Consider the following 19,069-nt stretch of genomic DNA (forward strand, 5'->3'; position numbering starts at 1 on the left):
TATCATATCATGAATATAAAATTTTTATTCATTTTTTTGCTACAAACTAGTGTTTATTTAAAAATAATATTTAGGAATTTATACTCATAGGACATATTATAGTTAACATTCAAAGACAATCAAAGCATATTTTTTGAAGATTTATTATGTACCAAAGAGTACCTAATTTGCACACTGTTGGCATTAGTAAGATTAGAGAGTTGATTTCTGGCTAATGATGACTATAAAAGGACACTGAGGAAAATTTCAACCATTCCCATCGGTGAGAGTATAATTTTATATTTCATGAAGGACAGTAGTCATGTTTAGCAATAGCCTCACTTATAAATTAGAGTATACTCACTCCAATGTTGTATTCTGATGCTGTTTCCTTTCCCTTCTCTTCTTACAAATAACCAACAAGGTACAAACTGTTTCCCACTGGCAATCGAAACAGAGGAGGAATCATACCTAACCACCTAGTTGCTAATGTCTGTGAAAGGCAAGTTGCGAACTTCTGAGTATGGTTCAACTTAACCAAAAAGTGTGAAGTTGCTCCCTCTGACCACCTTATTCCATGAAAAAAGTGTACTCTGACTTCTAAAATGGATTTTTAAAATTCAATACAAAGATTCAACAACTATCAGCATTTCCAACACTGATTTTTCTAATACCCAGAGACATCCACTTAGCAGTTGTGAGACTAATATGAAAAATTTAATAATGTTGCACAAACGTAAGTTTTTACTATTAGACAGTAGGAATAATCACATGATTCCTTATCATGTTTATATTTAAGCTATAAACATGAGACTGATTTTTAGAATAAAAAAGTAATGAAGAACATCTCCATTATCTTTGTTCCCAATAATCTTTTTCAGATTGATCTGTGAAATAATAGAGTACAATGTCAACACACCTTTCAGTTCAAAGACCAAAAAAATAGGGTTTAAGTAGTGAGATCCTTTCTATTGGATTTTATATTAGTATCAATTAATGAGTTAATCAATTAATTAACCTTAGTTATTTCTTTTTTCTAAATGAATATCAGTTGATTTAATCTCGCCCAAATGAATGGGTCTCTTTCGGTTGATCAATGCGATAGAGAAACTCTGCAGGTAAGAAGTATCCAAGATATTCCACTATATCTGGGGTAGTGTCGTAGTGGTAGTGTCCACCTTCTCCATGATGACTAAAAAAATGAGTGTGTTCCAATCGCAAATCAAACCCCTAGGACAACAGACAAACTATCTGTTAATATTCAAATTATTTTGGATAGAATTTGTTTAAGGGAGAGGGAGAGCTTTTTTATTTATAATACTTTTTATTTTTATTTTTATTTTTTAAGAAGGTAATACGTTCACATGATTCAAAATTCAAAGGGTGCAAAAGGATATATTCAGTAAAATGTATCTTTCCATCTCCTGCCCTCACCACTCATTTCCTTTCCTTGCAGGCAAACAATGTAAGCAGTTTCTTCTATATCCTTCCAGAAAGATTTACTTCTTTTTTTCCCCTCAAATGCTATAGCACTCTATACATACTGTGCTGCATATTGCTTTTCTTCATTTAACAATATAGCTTTCAGATCTTTGTGTATCAGGTCATAAGAGACCTTTCTCATTCTTTCACATTTGCATGGTATTCTATTCTATGTACATACCACTTTCCAAGTGACATTTAGATTATTTCCAATTCTTCTGGTGTTACAGCAATGCTGTCATGAATAACCTTTTAACTAATCATTTTACACACTTATGCATATATTTAAGGATAAATTCCTAGATATGTAATCACTGAATCAAAAGATAACACTAATCAGTATTTTGGTAGATATTTTCTCTGAGCGAGGGTCTATATTATATTTTTTTCTAATGTATAGTTAGAATATAATGAACAGCAAATAAGATGACAGGAGACCTGAATCCTGTCATGATTCTACCATTTAATAACTTGACTCTGGGTGTTATTTAAAATGCCTGTGCCTTCATGTCCTCAAAGATAAAATCTGCTCTGCCTAACTTGTAGGGTGGTTAGCCACCTGCTCCCTTATCTTTCAAGATAATTCCAGAGACTATCTTAATTTTCAAACAGCAACACAAAAAGTGCCTAATTCTAAAAGAATATTCTAAAAATTGAGCATTATCATTGTAGTATACTGCAATATAAAAGAAGGAGGTAGACTTACTGGGTCTCTGGAGACAAAAACTGGCAGACAAACCAAAGGAGCCTTCATCTCATAAAAATGCAACCACTTATTCACCTCTTCATCAGAGTTCAATGGGCAGGAAGAAAACTCTGCAGGCTACAATAAAAGATCATTAAACACATAAACATACTGAATATTACCGAGAATTAAAAATTTAAATTATATATAATTTCATTAAGTTAAAAACTTTAAGCCTTCTTATACATTCTATTGACTATTTTTGACATCAAAAGGAGTTATACACCTTAGTTTTCAAAAGGATCACCAATCAATGTGTACACACTAAAAAGTATGAATGAATAAATGAAGGAATGAGTCTATCAGTAGATTTTTTATTTCTCATAGCTTCTCAGTTTTCCTGTGCATATCTCCTTATCCTAATCTTAAATGTCATTACTACTACTGGAAGGTGAAGCATCAAAAAGAATAAAATACTTAGGAATAAACTTAATCAAGGAGGTGAAAGACTTGTACACTGAAAAGTACAAAGCATTGCTGAAAGGAATTTAAAAAAGACTCAAATAGATGGAAAGATACTCTGTATTCATGAATTGGACAACTAAATAGTTAATGTAATTCCTATCAAAATCCTAATGATGTTTCTGCATAAATAGAAAAATCGATCCTAAAATTTATATTAAATCTCAAATGACCGTGAATAGCCCAAACAATCCTGAAAAAGAAGAAAGTTGGAGGTCTCATACTTTCTGATCTCAAACTTAACTACAAAGCTATAATAATCAAAACTGCGTGATACTGGCATAAAGACAGACCAATAGATCAATGGACTAGAATAGAGATCTCAGAAATAAACCCTTGCATATATCTATGGTCAACTGATTTTTGACAAGGGTGCCAAGACCATCCAAGGGGAAAGGGTAGTCTTTTCAACAAATGGTGCTGGGAAAACTGAATATTCACATGCAAAAGAATGAAGTCAACCCTTACTTTACACCGTATACAAAAATTAAATCAAATGGATCAAACACCTAAATGTAAGAGCTAAAACTATAAAACTCAGAAGCACACATAGAGGAAAAGCTTCATGACACTGGATTTGACTCTTTTGGTATGACATCAAAAGTATAGGCAACAAGAGCTAGAGTCATGGTGGAGTGAGCTCACCCAGGAATCTCTCCCCTCCAACATACAACAAAAAGGAGCAACCACATTCCAAGAAAAAATATCCTAAGAGCACAGGTATCCTCAGAGACCCACAGTAGCCAAACAACGGAGGGCGGAGAGGCTGGAGCCCCCCCCTTGGAGGAGCTGGAACAGGGTAAGAGAGAACTTCGCTCCCTCCCCTAGAGACTGGGATCACTGCTGGGGCAGGCTCCATGAGGGAAGGAGTCGGGGAGGGGCTGTGCATCCGGGGGGATCCTCCAGGACTCCCACTGCCCCTGCAGCCCAGATGGGGGAAAGCTTTCGCGTGGGAGGACCCCATCAAACCAAGGCCCCAGGAAACCAAAGAGCGAGAGCTGATGGGAAACTGGGTATGCACACAAAAGAAAGTGCCCCTCCTCTCCCAACCTGTGCTGTGCGCCGCAGCTGAAGACGGAGGGCTCAGAACATGCGGCTCTCAACCCCTATCTAGTGGTGACAGGCTGTAACTGCAACCAAATAATAGCATTATGTGCAAAAACCGTTCCTCTACTGTCCAGCAATTTATAAAAGCTCCAGACCAGAAGGAAAACAATAAAAACACAGAATTATGTCCTGAGGACTTGGAAATAGGTAAACTAAGCAACAATGAATTCAGAATAGCTATCATCAAAAAACTCAATGAGGTAAAGGGAAATATAGAGAAGCAAGTCAATGAGTTCTGGAGTTACTTCACAAAAGAGATTGAAACTATAAAGAAGAATCAATTAGAAATACTAGAGATGAAAAATACAATGGATAAAATAAAACAGAATATGCATTCCCTGAATGCCCCTGTGGACACCATAGAGGAGCAAATTAGCATAATCGAAGATAGACAGGTTGAATGGCTCCAGACAGAGGAAGAAAGAGAACTAAGAGTAAACAAAACTGAAGAAAATCTCCGAGAAATAGCTGACTCAATGAGAAAATGCAACTTAAGAATCATCGGTATTCCTGAGGGCATGGAAAAGGAAAATGGAGCAGAAAGTGTGCTCAAAGAAATAATAGCAGGGAACTTCCCAAATCTAGGGATTGAGAGAGAAATGCGTGTGGAGAAAGCTTTCAGATCTCCTAGATTTGTCAATGTAAAAAGACCTACTGCAAGGCATATAGTAGTAAAAATGGCAAAAATGAATGACAAAGAAAGAGTACTCAGGGCAGCAAGGCAGAAGAAAATAACCTACAAAGGAACCCCTATCAGACTTTCAGCAGATTTCTCTACAGAAACCTTACAAGGTAGGAGAGATTGGAACAACATATTCAAAACTTTTAAGGATAAAAATCTTCAGCCAAGGATACTATATTCAGCAAAAATATCCTTCAGATATGAGGGAGAAATTAAATCTTTTCCAGACAAACAAAAGCTAAGGGACTTCAGAGCCATGAGACCCCTCCTCCCCACACACACAAGAAATCTTCAATAAGGCCCTCATACCTGAAAAAAGAAAAAAAGGGAGAAAGGGGTCACCAAACACAAGAGTAAGGAGACAAATAGATCGAATCAGAATAGGATAGCAAATATTCAACAGTAGCATTAGGATAAAGGTAAGGAAATCAGCAAAAACAAAGACAATCTTATCACTTTAACCACAAACTCACAACACAAGTTGGAATAAGAGATGAAAATAATAATTTAGGAGGGTAGGAGGAAAGGGACTGAATCAGTTTAGGCTAAGGAAATAAGAGGCCACCAGAAAATGGACTGTGTTATGCATGAGATTCTGAATACAAACTTCAGGGTAGCCACTAAACTAAAAAACAGAACAGAGACACAAAACATAAATAAGGAAAAAGCTAAGAAACCCAGCATAAGAAATTGCAGAAGTCAATGGGTAGGCTAAAACACACAGGATGAGAAACAAAGGAAATGCAGGAAAACCAGAAAAAGAGCGACAGAATGAAAGCATTAAGCCCTCATGCATCAATAATCACCCTCAGTGTAAACAGACTGAACTCTCCAATAAAAAGACAGAGTGGCAAGATGGATTAAAGAACAAGATCCAACAATTTGTTGCCTCCAAGAAACACACCTCAGCTTCAAGGACAAATGCAGGCTCAGAGTGAAGGGGTGGAAGGCAATACTCCAACCTAATGGCAAACAAAAGAAAGCAGGTGTCATAATGCTTATATCAGACAAAGCAGATTTCAAGATAAGGCAGGTGAAGAGAGACATAGAGGACCAATATATAATGATCAAAGGGACACTTCATCAAGAAGAAATAATGCTTATCAGTATCTATGCACCTAACACAGGAGCACCAAAGTTCATAAAGCAACTATTAACAAACCTAAAAGAAGATATCAAAAATAACATAATAATATTAGGGGACCTCAACACCCCACTCACATCAATGGACAGATCATCCAGACAGAAAATCAACAAGGAAACAGTGGAGCTAAACGAAAAGCTGAAAGAGTTGGACTTAATAGACATATATAGAACACTTCATCCAAAAACAGCAGAATACACATTCTTCTCAAGAGCACATGGAACATTCTCAAGGATAGACCATATGTTGGGAAACAAGGCAAGCCTCTATAAATTTAAAAAAATTGAAATAATAACAAGCATCTTCGATCATAATGCTATAAAGCTAGAAATTAATTACAAGAAAAAGCTGAGAAAGGCACAAAGATGTGGAGACTAAACAATATGCTATTGAACAAGTAATGGATCATTGAAGAAATTAAAGAATATCTGGAGACAAATGAAAATAACATGCCATACCAACTCATATGGGATACAGCAAAAACAGTATTAAGAGGGAAATTCATCACAATACAGGCACATCTTAACACACAAGAAAAATCCCAAATAAGCAATCTCAAACTGCACCTAACTGAATTAGAGAAAGAAGAACAAACAAAGCCAAAAGTCAGCAGAAGGAGAGAATAAAAATCAGAGCAGAAATAAATGCTATTGAAACAAAAAAAGGCAGTAGAAAGGATCAATGAAACAAAGAGCTGGTTCTTTGAGAAGATAAATAAAATTGACAAACCCCTAGCCAGACTTACAAAGAAAAAAAGAGAGAAAGCTCAGATAAACAAAATCAGAAATGAAAGAGGAGAAATAACAACAGACTCTGCAGAAATACAATGGATTATAAGAGACTACTACAGAAAACTATATGCCAACAAAATGGATAACCTAGAGGAAATGTATAAATTCTTGGACTCCTACAATCTCCCAAAGGCTCACTCAAGAAGAAGCAGACAATTTGAACAGACCAATCACAAGGGGAGAGATTGAAACAGAAATCAAAAGCATACCAAAGAATAAAACCCCAGGACCAGACGACTTTCCTGGGGACTTCTACCAAACTTTCAGAGAGGATTTAATACCTATCCTTTTCAAGCTATTCCAAAACATTAGGGAGGATGGAACACTTCCTAACACGTTCTACGAGGCCAACATCACTCTGATACCAAAGCCTGACAAGAACAGCACGAAAATGGAAAACAACAGGCCAATATCACTGATGAACACACATGCAAAAAGTCACAACAAAATTTTGGCAACCAGAATTCAGCAATTCATCAAAAGGATCATACATCATGATCAAGTGGGATTTATACCAGGGACACAGGGATGGTTCAACATCCACAAATCAATCAACGTGATACACCACATCAACAAACTGAGGAAGGAAAACCACACGATCATCTCAATAGATGCAGAGAAAGCATTTGACAAGATCCAACAGCCATTTATGATAAAAACTCTGAACAAAATGGGGGTAGAAGGGAATAACCTCAACATAATAAAGGCCATATATGACAAACCCACAGCCAACATCATATTCAATGGGCAAAAACTGAGCACCATCCCCCTGAAAACAGGAATGAGACAAGGATGCCCTCTATCACCACTCTTATTTAACATAGTTCTGGAGGTTTTGGCCAGAGCAATTAGGCAAGGAAAAGGAATAAAAGGAATCTAAATAGGGAGGGAAGAAGTGAAACTCTCACTGTTTGCAGACGACATGATCTTGTATATAGAAAATCCCAAAGATCCATTGGAAAACTTTTAGAAATAATCAACAACTACAGCAAAGTTGCAGGGTATAAAATCAATTTACATAAATCAGTAGCATTTGTATACTCTAATAACAAATTAACAGAAAAAGAACTCAAGAACACAATACCATTCACAATCACAACAAAATGAATAAAATACCTCAGGGTGAATTTAACTAAGGAAGTGAAAGACCTATACAACGAAAACTACAAGGCTTTTCTGAAAGAAATAGATGACGACATAAAGAGATGGAAAGACATTCCATGTACATGGATTGGAAGAATAAACATAGTTAAAATGTCCGTTCTACCTAAAGCAATCTACAGATTCAACGCCATCCCAATCAGAATCCCAATGACGTTCTTTACAGAATTAGAACAAAGAATCCTAAAATTCATATGGGGCAACAAAAGATCCCGAATTGCTAAAGCAATCCTGAGAAAAAAGAACACAGCTGGAGGCATCACAATCCCTGACTTCAAAACATACTACAAAGCTATAGTAATCAAAACAGTATGGTACTGGTACAAAAACAGGTGCACAGATCAATGGAACAGAATTGAAAGCCCAGAAATAAAACCACACATCTATGGATAGCTAATCTTCAACAAAGGAGCTGAGGGCATACAATGGAGAAAAGAAAGTCTTTTCAACAAATGGTGCTGGGAAAACTGGAAAGCCACATGTAAAAGAATGAAAATTGACCATTCTTTTTCACCATTCACAAAAATAAACTCAAAATGGATCAAAGACCTAAAGGTAAGACCTAAAACCATAAGGCTTCTAGAAGAAAATGTAGGCAGTACACTCCTTGACATCAGTATTAAAAGGATTTTTTTGGATACCATGTCTTCTCAGACAAGGGAAACAATAGAAAGAATAAACAAATGGGACTTCATCAGACTAAAGAGCTTCTTCAAGGTAAAGGAAAACAGGATTGAAAAAAAAAACAACCCACTAACTGGGAAAAAATATTTGCAAGTCACACATCCGACAAAGGGTTAATATCCATAATATGTAAAGAACTTACATAACTCAACAACAAAAAATCAAACCACCCAATCAAAAAATGGGCTGGAGACATGAACAGACATTTCTCCAAAGAAGATATATGGATGGTCAATAGGCACATGAAAAGATGTTCATCATCATAATCATCAGGGAAATGCAAATCAAAACTACACTAAAATATCACCTCACACTCATTAGAATGACAAAAATAACCAAAACAAAAAGTAACAAATGTTGCAGAGGTTGTGGAGAAAAAGGAACCCTCATACACTGCTGGTGGGAATGCAAACTGGTGCAGCCACTATGGAAAACAGTATGGAGATTTCTCAAAAAATTAAAAATAGAAATACCATATGACCCAGCCATCCCACTCCTGGGTATCTAGCCAAAGAACTTGAAGTCAGCAATTCCAAAAGCCCCATGCACCCCAATATTCGTTGCAGCATTATTTACAATATCAAGACATGGAAGCAACCTAAATGCCCATCAACTGATAAAGAAGATATGGTATATATATATACAATGGAATAGCACTCAGCTGTAAGAAAGAATAAAATCGTCCCATTTGCAACAACATGGATGGACCCTGAGGGAATTATGTTAAGTGAAATAAGCCAGATAGAGAAGGACAATCTCCGTATTACTCCACTGATAAGAGGAATTTAAACATGTAGAAAAAGAGAACAGATTAGTGGCTACCAGGGGAAAGGGGGTGTGGGGGGGTAGGCACAAAGGGTGAAGGGGTGTACCTACAACATGACTGACAAACAATAATGTACAACTGAAATTTCACAAGATTGTAAACTATCATTAACTCAATAAAAATTAACTTAGAAAAAGTATAGGCAACAAAGGGAAAAATAAACAAGTAGTTCTACATCGAACTAAAAAGCTTCTGTAAGGAAAGGAAATAGTCAACAAAATGAAAAGGCAACCTATGAAATGGGAGAAAATATTTGCAAACCACATATGTGATAAGGGTTAATATCCAAAATATATAAGGAACTCACAGAACTCAATAGCAAAAAAAACAACCCAATTAAAAAATGGGCAAAGAACTGAATTAGATATTTCCCCAAACAAGACATTCAAATGGCCAACAGGTATATGAAAAAGATCTCAACATCACTATTCATCAGGGAAATGCAAATCAAAACCATGAGATAACACCTCACTCCAGTGAGGATTGCTTTTATCAAAAAGACAAGAGAGGGGCCGGCCTGGTGCTACAGCGGTTAAGTTCGTGTGCTCCACTTCAGTGACCCAGGGTTTGCTGGTTTGGATCCTGGGCGGGGACCTATGCACTGTTTATCAAGCCATGCTGTGGCAGGGGTCCCACACAGAAAGGAGAGGAAGATGGGCACAGATGTTAGCTGAGGGCCAGTCTTCCTCAGCAGAAAGAAGAGGATTGGCAGCAGATGTTAGCTCAGGGCTAGTCTTCCTCAAAAAAAAAAAAAAAAAGGAAAACAAAAAGACAAGAGATAAGTGTTGGCAAGGATGTGGAAAAAAGGGAACCCCTGTACACTGTTGATGGGAATATAAACTGGTACAACCATTGTGTAAAACAGTATGGAGATTCCTTGAAAAAATAAAAATAGAACTACCATCTGATCCAGCAATTCTACTTTTGCATATTTATCCAAAGAAAATGACATCAGTATCTCGAAGAGATATCTGCACTCCTATGTTCATTGCAGCATTATTCACAATAGCCATGATATGGAAACAACCTAAGTGTCTGACACCAGATGAACAGATAAAGAAATTGTCGTATCTATCTAAGTGTGATATATATATGTAATATTATTCAGGCTTACCAAAGAAGGAAATTTTGCCATTTGCAACAACATGGATGAACTTTGAGGACATTATACTAAGTGAAATAAGCCAAACACAGAAAGATAAATATTGCATGATATCACTTATATGTGGAATCTAAAAAAGTCCAATTTAGAGAAACAGAGAGTAGAATGGTGGTTGCCAGAGGTTGGAGGAAATGGGGAGATGTTTGTCAAAGGGTACAAACTTGACTTATGAGATAAATAAGTTCTACAGATCTAATGTACATCATGGTAACTATAGATAATAATAAGTATTGTGTACTTGAATTTAAAAATATCCTATAATAATTTGGTATTTACAAATAGATTTATAATTTTGTTGTAAATAATTTGGAAAAGTAATGAAGTCGTTTTACACATGTGTCCCTCTATACAGGATCAGCTGGCTTGCCATTTAAAATTATCAGGATAAAAAACATTAAAACAATACATTCCCTGATGGCTTTACTGATAAAGCGAAAAGGAAATTAAGTTGTAATCACTTTACACTTCATTCATTCACCTACTAAAAATTATTTTAAAAGTCCTGAAGGCCCTGGGTCTGTCTTCATATGGTATTCCATCCTTAATATCTTATAAACTTATTATATTTAGCCCATAAGATTATAATTTTCAGGAGTTCTTTCCCCCAAAACCACAACCATCTTAATAGCAAAATCTTTGTATTGAGTTTGGGATTCTGGCAATGAAAATAATAATCAGTTTCTAAGGCTTACACTCACATCTATCGTGATCTCAAAAAGAAACATACTGAAAAGAAAGTTCTAAATATTAACATGAAAGAAGTACTCTAGGTAGACGACATTATCGCACAATATGATTTACAGTGTTGGTTGTCATTAAAATTTTAAAGTAATACCATCATAGTAAAAGGATTTGTTCAGGGTGTCTTTAAAGGTAGACTTCTCAATGTATATCAAAAAATCCTAAGATCTTAAGCACATGTGCACACACACAGGCCCTTACCATAATGTGAGCCTTCACTTTTCCTTTCTGAATTACGAAAGTGCCTCCCATCCCTACTGGCTTATCTCCATAATGATTTTCAAGAGTTTGTCTCATACAAGTCACAAAGTTAAGTTTTCCAGTTCTTCTTTTGGCTTTCACCTCAATGACCTAGAAGAGGACATAAAAATGCATACCGCTGTTCCAAGCTGCAAAATTTTAATGTAACTAAATACCAAGTGAAACATTATATAATCTAACGCCATCAAGTAAATATTCACTTGTTTGCTTAGAGCACGCAGATAGTTGACGCGTCTCAATCCTCTATGTCTTGATTAATAATACACATATTGTAATATATATTATAATATATATGAGTTATATATCATTTACTCTAATAAAAGTCTTATTCATGCTTTCTTGGACTGAGAAAGAATTATAGCTAAAGCCTGCACTGAACTCTAGAAATTCTTAGCATTATGTGTCAGGGTGGTAAAAACTTGAGACTTTCTTGACTTAAAGTGATTAACCTCTGATAATTGGAGGGGAGAAGAAATGATTACATTTTCTCACTTCCTTGAAAATTCTGGATTTATTTTACCTCCACTTTATTAGGTATTTTTACTTCACTACCTCATTTCTCAAAGTAACTGAAGTAGCTATCTCTATTTACAAAATGTGAGAGTTCTCACAATTGGTAAAACTGAAATCATCTTTTTGTGCACTAAGAGGAAATAAAATATGAAGTGAGGCATTAATTCTCCTGACTGCCTTCTTGCTATAAGTTTTGCTACCATCATTTCTATCTAGTTCAATCAGTCTTTTAAGTCAGGAATGAACAAATTGCATATATACGAACTATAGGCAGACATTATCTATTTACTTCAGCTGCATGGTTCATCTATTTGACTAACTCACAACCAACATGGATATCCTGCCATCTTTTACTTCCTCAGAGAAAAGGGTATTGCTTACTAAGTATTATTCTTAACCTCAGTTTTAAATGAGACTCATTCTGCCTGTAGTACTCTCTGAATCTTTCATAACTAGGTTATTTAAAGAGCTTGGACTTAAGTAGCTTTGGATTTTCTTAAGAAAACCATATTTGTGGCAATAAAAGTTCAAATTTTTAGCTGAGAACTTTTGGAGAATATTGTGTTTTTATGAACAAAATCACCTTTCCAGGTCGGCCCTCACTGGCAAAAAGATTAGCCAGTAATGCACACCCAAAATCACGATATTTCTCACTGTATTTCTCTAGAAGGTACCCTCCATCTGCAGGGTTAATATAGGCAAAGTAACTTCCATTCACAGGAGGTTTGTGTTCACCTTCTGTCTGAATAACTGGCATAAACTGAAAAGAAAAGTAAATAAGGTAATTAGTCAATCCTAGTATCACTATGCAAAGAGAGTGTCTTGAATAATGTAACAAAATATTTTATCCTAGACTTAAAACATTTTATTTCAAGACCTAATAAGAAAACATGAAATAGGAAATATTAATTTTAGAGTCAAAATTTTAAAAGATTTACAAATATCAAAAAACTGAAAACATTTTATAAAATGTTCACAGTATTTCTTATAGTGTTTCTATAACATTGTAACATTTGCTTTAAAATGTCTAATTTTAAATCTTAAACTCTTTTTCTATCTTGAACACTAGGCAAATTATACCCATGTTTCTGCAAAAGAACTTGTATGGTTTTTGACTTAATGGTCACATCTGTAGCGATTGTGAGAGAATGGGCAGGCTTAAGAGGTCATTCACTCTTCCATTCATGAGATGTGAAGACAAACAGTTGATATTTTTATGTTGGAAATAAACGGACATACACAGTAATAGATATTTCCTCTTATAAATAATCATCATACTACCGGGGTAGGTTCTTACTACTTGGTCTGAAAGAGGGAGTTGACTAGATTATTAAACATTCCTTTCATCTTCTGATTGAAAGCTGCCCTCATATGAAAAGCAAAGATTTAAAAAGAAGCTAGGAATCCTCTGACGTATAAGGATTAAAATCTTTCACAATCCAAGGTCCTCAGCAGGCCACAGTAGGAGCTTGGATAGACTCATCTAAGACTGAGTGAATGAGCTAAGACAATCTGAAATGAGAGGTTAATGCTCCATTAGAGTTGGACCAATTGGAGCATGTGCTATGGTCCAAATCTATATGAAACAGTATCAAAACTGTAGAGAGAGATGACATCAACCACTGACAAGTCATTCAGAAAGCAGGATTTCTGATAGGTCAGTAAAAGGAAAAAGGCAAACCAAATGTCAAATCAATATAAGAAAATAATTATATATATACTAACCTCAGAATTGAACCCAAGAGTCTGAAATGGGCCTGCCCCCGCTCCAAGAATAAAAGCTCCAGGAAGCTTGATTTCTTTTGCAATCTTATTTAGATCATAAACCTATACAAGAGGAAAAAATATTTAAACTTTTAAATCATAACTCCTCAAATTCCCTGTTTTACTTTATATTACTGAGTCCATTAACACTTCCTTACCACATTGGTCAATGGATCTTCTAATAATAAAAAGAGGAATCAACCCAACTTCTATAATCTTCACGTGAATGTGAAGAGTAAAAGTATACTTACTTTTGTTTTATTTACAAGAGGCATTAAGTAAGGCACACCTCCTACTTCTGCAATTCTAGTTTTCCCACAGATGCCTAAAAAAAATAAGCCATCTTAAAAACAGGCAAACATCTAATTTTAATAGAAAATGCCAGAAGATACTAATTTAATTTATTAAGAGTATAAAACTTTTCCATTCTCATAGTTTTACAAATAGCAGGGGTTGGAAGATTTAAGTAGCTGGGACCCCTGTCCTATTCTAACTACCTGCATCTCCAGTATTGTCATAACCTAGCATGATTTGATGTAGTTAGTAGCATAAAGGCAACAGAAAGTTGATGACAGGGCAAGGGCTAGACCTGGGGCTAAAGTATGGATTGGATGAGGTTTCTAGAATTAGCCTATAATGACTTATTCCTTTAAAAACCATTTGTGGAGACAGGGTTTAGCCAAAATTATATTTTAATTTAAAATATTTTGCTCTCACGGAATATTAGTTCTTTTAGAAGTCCATATTGGAAAATCTTCTTGTTAAAGTTGTTTATTCCTAAGCTTGTTTATAAAAATGACAAGTAATTAGAGGTAACTTCAGATGCTAGGAACTTTCTACTTACATTTTTCATTAACATAACAGGTACAGCTAGATACAATTTGGGAGAAAGCATATTCTTTTTTTTTAAACATAGGGTGGAAAATTAACTTTGTGAAAAAGTAGTCTTGTCAGTTTCATACTAATATTATTCTATAGTAAAGTAGATTAAATTGCTCTATTTCTTCAGCTATGCAGAGGGTAAATGTACAAAATTTCTTTAGGTCCCATTTAAAATTAGGGACTCTGGAAGTGTTTTCCATGGGATCGGCAGAAATTACTCATGGTTAAGACTCTTTCTCATTAAGTGATAATGTTTAAGTTCAGAGAAACCATTAGAGGACTATTTTAGCAGTCCAGCAAATAGGCAAGTAATGAGCTAAAAACAGCGACTTGTAGAGATGGAGTAGAAGAAATTAAGAAAAAGAACAAAGAAAGGAGCATAGGCAACTATGGTGAAGTAATATGTTAAATTTTAGACTTGTCGTCCTCAAGTTGTCCTTAGCGTACAGAGGTGGAGATGTCTTGGAGAAAAGTGGAAAAAGAGAGCTCTAGGTGAGACGTACAGGTTTCGAAGTTGTTGTGTCCAAGCAGTAACTAAAACAACAGGAGTAGATGAAATAGTCCAGAGAGACTTTACAGAATAAGAAGAGGCGGAGGAAAGAATTCTGGGAAACATCAACATTTAAAAGCCTTCCAGAAAGAGAAAGGAGCCAGAAAAAATGAGGAAGAAAGAATATCATGGAGGTAGGAAAGGCACCAGGAAGAAGACGCAGGAGAACCAAGGAGAGTAGAGGAGAACCAAGAGGAGAGAGAATGTTAGGGAGCAATGGCCAAACAGCATAAAATATTTGGAGGGATAAAATAATACCAACTCACTGGTGACTTGAGGAACACCAGTTCATGTAGAAAGTGCCTAACCACGTTTATGAAAGCTCATACATATACATATACATACATATCTGGCTTCCTTAGTATTGTAATTTAAAGACTCAAAATTATTGACCAGAAAACTTTTTTTCAAAGTATAACCCTTTGGAGGACAGAATTGAGATTAATCATTTTTCCTTTTTCCTCATACTCTTCAGTGTTTTCTGATTTTTATTTTAATTATTTAATTAATTATTTAGTGGGGGAGAATATATTACTCTTATAATTGAAAGAAACATGGCTATAAAAAAGTATTATGCTAAATGCTTTCAAGATGTGAAGAGAAATTGCCATTAGGTACACAAAACTTCCAGTATTTACAGGTCTACTTAACATCAAAGACTGTTTAAACTGGACACACCCAAGAAGAACATTTAACCCAAATCCCCCCCAATTTTAATGCATCTATCTGAAGCCAAGATACATTAACTGGCTTAACCAGGGTAATGAAATCTGTGTGTGGGAGAGAAAGAGCTAGAGTCCAGGACTTTTCCATAAAACTATTTTTTAACAAAGCTGTCAGTTATGTAATAAAACAGTGAGTGAGTGTGAGTGTTTCTCGCCAAATTCCTCATCACAGTAGGGTATAATGGGAGAATGCTGGACGCTGGAAGCAGCCATACCTGGACTGCTCCTGATTATGATTCACACTGAGCTTGCTTAGCCTCTCTGAGCCTCAGTTTTCTCAACTACAAACTGGAGCTAGTACTTACCCTGCAGTGTTACTGTAAAAATGAAGACATCAAACATAGGTTATCTATCATAGTCTGACAAATTATATTTACTCAACCAATATTAATTTCCCTTCTTACTCACTTTAAACATTGGCTGGATGATCATTTGGCAACTTTGTTGAAGGGGTATAAGTACTTAATAGATAATTCAAATACAAGGCTTTTAAGATCCCTTCTGGTCTTGAATAAATAAATGAAAACATAAAAATTAAAGTAAGTTCCTGTAACAGTCACTTGAGGAATTAAAAACAAAACTCTCACGTGATATCAAGGATTCTAGCCTAGTGAATATCTACTATATAACCTGTGAAAGCTACAAAACTGCATAAAACACAGTATTTTTCCACAAGGGTATAAAATGAAATTTAACCAATATAAGAAAACAGTGAGCACAGAAATTAAGCACAATTTAACCTAAAAGTTGGGACAATATCCTTTATTTGCAGAGTTTAAGACAACCCTTAAAAATAATTCTAGTTTTAGAAAAAGATTAGGACTGAAAAACAAAAGCTAACTGCAAAAACTGCTTACCTCTTACAGGAAAGGTAAATGGCTCCTTGGTCAAATCAGGGCAATCAACTACAGAGACCTGGACATCAGCAAAGTTATCCTTTAGCCCCTTCTGCAGAACTAGTAAAGACAAGGAAAAGGCTTATTCAACATTAGGGAAAATCTGCCACCACATAGTAAATCTTCCCTCAACTGTTTTGTGTCACACTCCCAACCTAAACTAATGTAATTAAAAAAGAGGGGGAAATGGTCTGATTAATGAATATAATAACATTAGACACATAATTAATCACAAGATATAATGTAAACTAAGACACCTAAATCCCTCCATTAATACCACTATAAATCATAGTGATTATAAACCATTGAAGATAAACATTGCACTCAGGTGAGGATTGCCTTTCTTCTGGGGAGAGGATTCCAAAGGTCTACTGAAATGTAAATATTTAAACTGCTAGAAAGTAAGCAATTACCCAACAACTTCATTAAACGCTTACAGACAAAATGTTGAGCAAAAGAAGCGAGATACAGAAAAACACATACTATATGACCTCACCTATAGGTATTTCAAAAACAGGCAACTAATCTAAGGTGACAGCAGTTGGAACAGTGGTTACCTGCTGGGGTAGAGACATTGACTGGGAAAGTGCACGAAGGAGCCTTCTGAGATGTTAGAAATATTTTACAACTTGATTTGGATGGTAGTGACATGAGTGTAAACACGTTAAAATTCACCAAGCTGTACACTTAAGATTAGTGTTCTTTACTGTATATATGTTATAACTCAATAAAAAAAGTAAAAAAAGAAACATAGGTGTCTCAAAGTTATAAATCTAAGAGCAGTGTACTTTTAAGGATGAAAAGTTCTTATAAAAATGTTCTCTGATAGCAGTGTCAGCCATCAGTTTAAGTCTTGTAGAACCAGACTCTCTAAAAGCATGAAGTCAGCCTCAATCTAGCCAGATGGATATTCTATACCAGATCTTTATCTATATGAAAACAGAAGCCAAAGCAAATGGAAAATTCCCCTCCCTCGACTAATAAGTGCAGACTTTTGAAAATATAAATTAAGATTCAGTGTGTGGAAATATAGTAAAATCTGTTTTTTATCAATTACAAAGGGACCAAGTTCTTGCTATAAGATTTTCTATAAAAAGTGAAAATAACTTTTAAGCTAAAAAAACCTAGATTCCATTTCTATTTGTAGAGACTATATCCTGTACATATAGAAGGAAAATAGAAACATAAACACACAAGAGAAGATAAGTTGTAGGAACGCACCCAAAAAGATTCCTAGCTGTCCTGTCATATCAGGGAAGACAGACAGACTGATAGAAAAGACATACGGGCAATACAGATTGTTTACTAGCTGCTACTCAATTTAGGAAAAAATAGGAAGGTTATGAGAGATGAACTACAACCAAGCAAAACGTGAGTACACTTCTTGACTTTAATCTTATAAGGAGGACAGATGAACTACCAGGACATTTTTGAGAAGTAAGGGTAGGTTTTATAGTCACCATCAGAATGGAACTAAAGGCTGTTACACAAAGGTTGGCATCATGACAGGCTATATATACAGTTTTGGATTAGTACCATTCCTGGCTTCATTTTATATTCCTGTCTTTACTTTCTTTTTCTTATCTATCTCCTCTCCTTCTAATTACTCTTGTGAAGCTGCCTTAAATTCTTTTTCAAACAAGGTGAAATACATAAAAATACACACAGACAAAGAAATCTAAGCAAGTTCATTGGCATATCAGGAGAAGGGGAAAAAGTTGTATATTGGGAACATGGTTAATATACCACAGTATATTATAGACAGAATATTGTAACTGGTAAAAAGTTAATAAAGCAAAATGTGCGACACTTTGGGCATTCCAGATACTTAAATCTTGTATTAATAAATTTATTTTCATTCTGTAAAGTAGGTATCATATCAAGAATCTTTAAATGGTGAGTTTAGTTTTTTTGGAGGGGCAGAATTTTGGACTGTCAATAAACATAGTACAGAATAGATATTGAAAAGGAAAATGAGTTCTGTGTCGAAAAGTACTAGTGCATAAATTATATCTTAGAATATTCTTATTTTTTAATTTTTTCCTTAGAATAATTTTAAAAACTCAAAGTAAGTATTGTATTTACCTCCAACAAGCTCCTCTAGACTCGGCACATGGAAAGAATATTCAGCACAAGTCATTTTCTTTCTTCTTTTGGTTCGAGGACGTACAACTAAAGCTATTGCAGGCTAATTATCACCAGAGTTCACCGTGCACCAAGCATGAACAGCTGCTGCTCTGGAAATGAACATTAAGAGTTTAATTATATAAAGAGGGCAAAAGGGCATTTAGCGGGGGCCGGGCCGGCCCCGTGGCCGAGTGGTTAAGTTTGCGCGCTCCGCTGCAGGCGGCCCAGTGTTTCGTCGGTTCGAATCCTGGGCGCGGACATGGCACTGCTCATCAAACCACACTGAGGCAGCGTCCCACATGCCACAACTAGAAGGACCCACAACGAAGAATATACAACTATGCACTGGGGGGCTTCGGGGAGAAAAAGGAAAAAAATAATAAAA

The 19,069-nt window shown here is 35.5% G+C and overlaps 1 protein-coding gene across 7 annotated transcripts in view; it reads right to left on the minus strand.

Moving 5' to 3' along the window:
- Positions 1 to 19,069, minus strand: part of C20H11orf54 (chromosome 20 C11orf54 homolog) — a 22,312-nt gene continuing 3,243 nt past the window's right edge. For 2 of the 7 annotated variants that reach the window (XM_014835359.3, XM_014835360.3), the window contains exons 2-9: positions 18,643 to 18,794; positions 16,519 to 16,617; positions 13,756 to 13,829; positions 13,466 to 13,567; positions 12,324 to 12,500; positions 11,168 to 11,317; positions 2,168 to 2,284; positions 1 to 1,209 (exon numbers count right to left, since the gene is read on the minus strand). In XM_014835359.3, the coding sequence (XP_014690845.1) occupies positions 1,036 to 1,209; positions 2,168 to 2,284; positions 11,168 to 11,317; positions 12,324 to 12,500; positions 13,466 to 13,567; positions 13,756 to 13,829; positions 16,519 to 16,617; positions 18,643 to 18,697 (948 nt within the window). In that variant the 5' untranslated portion in view covers positions 18,698 to 18,794 and the 3' untranslated portion in view covers positions 1 to 1,035. The remainder of the gene's footprint in view (positions 1,210 to 2,167; positions 2,285 to 11,167; positions 11,318 to 12,323; positions 12,501 to 13,465; positions 13,568 to 13,755; positions 13,830 to 16,518; positions 16,618 to 18,642; positions 18,795 to 19,069) is intronic. The other 5 variants (XM_014835361.3, XM_070490438.1, XM_070490439.1 and 2 more) reach the window with 3 other exon arrangements.

Source organism: Equus asinus, chromosome 20 (genome assembly GCF_041296235.1).
Source record: "Equus asinus isolate D_3611 breed Donkey chromosome 20, EquAss-T2T_v2, whole genome shotgun sequence".
In the NCBI taxonomy this organism is placed as follows: domain Eukaryota; kingdom Metazoa; phylum Chordata; class Mammalia; order Perissodactyla; family Equidae; genus Equus; species Equus asinus.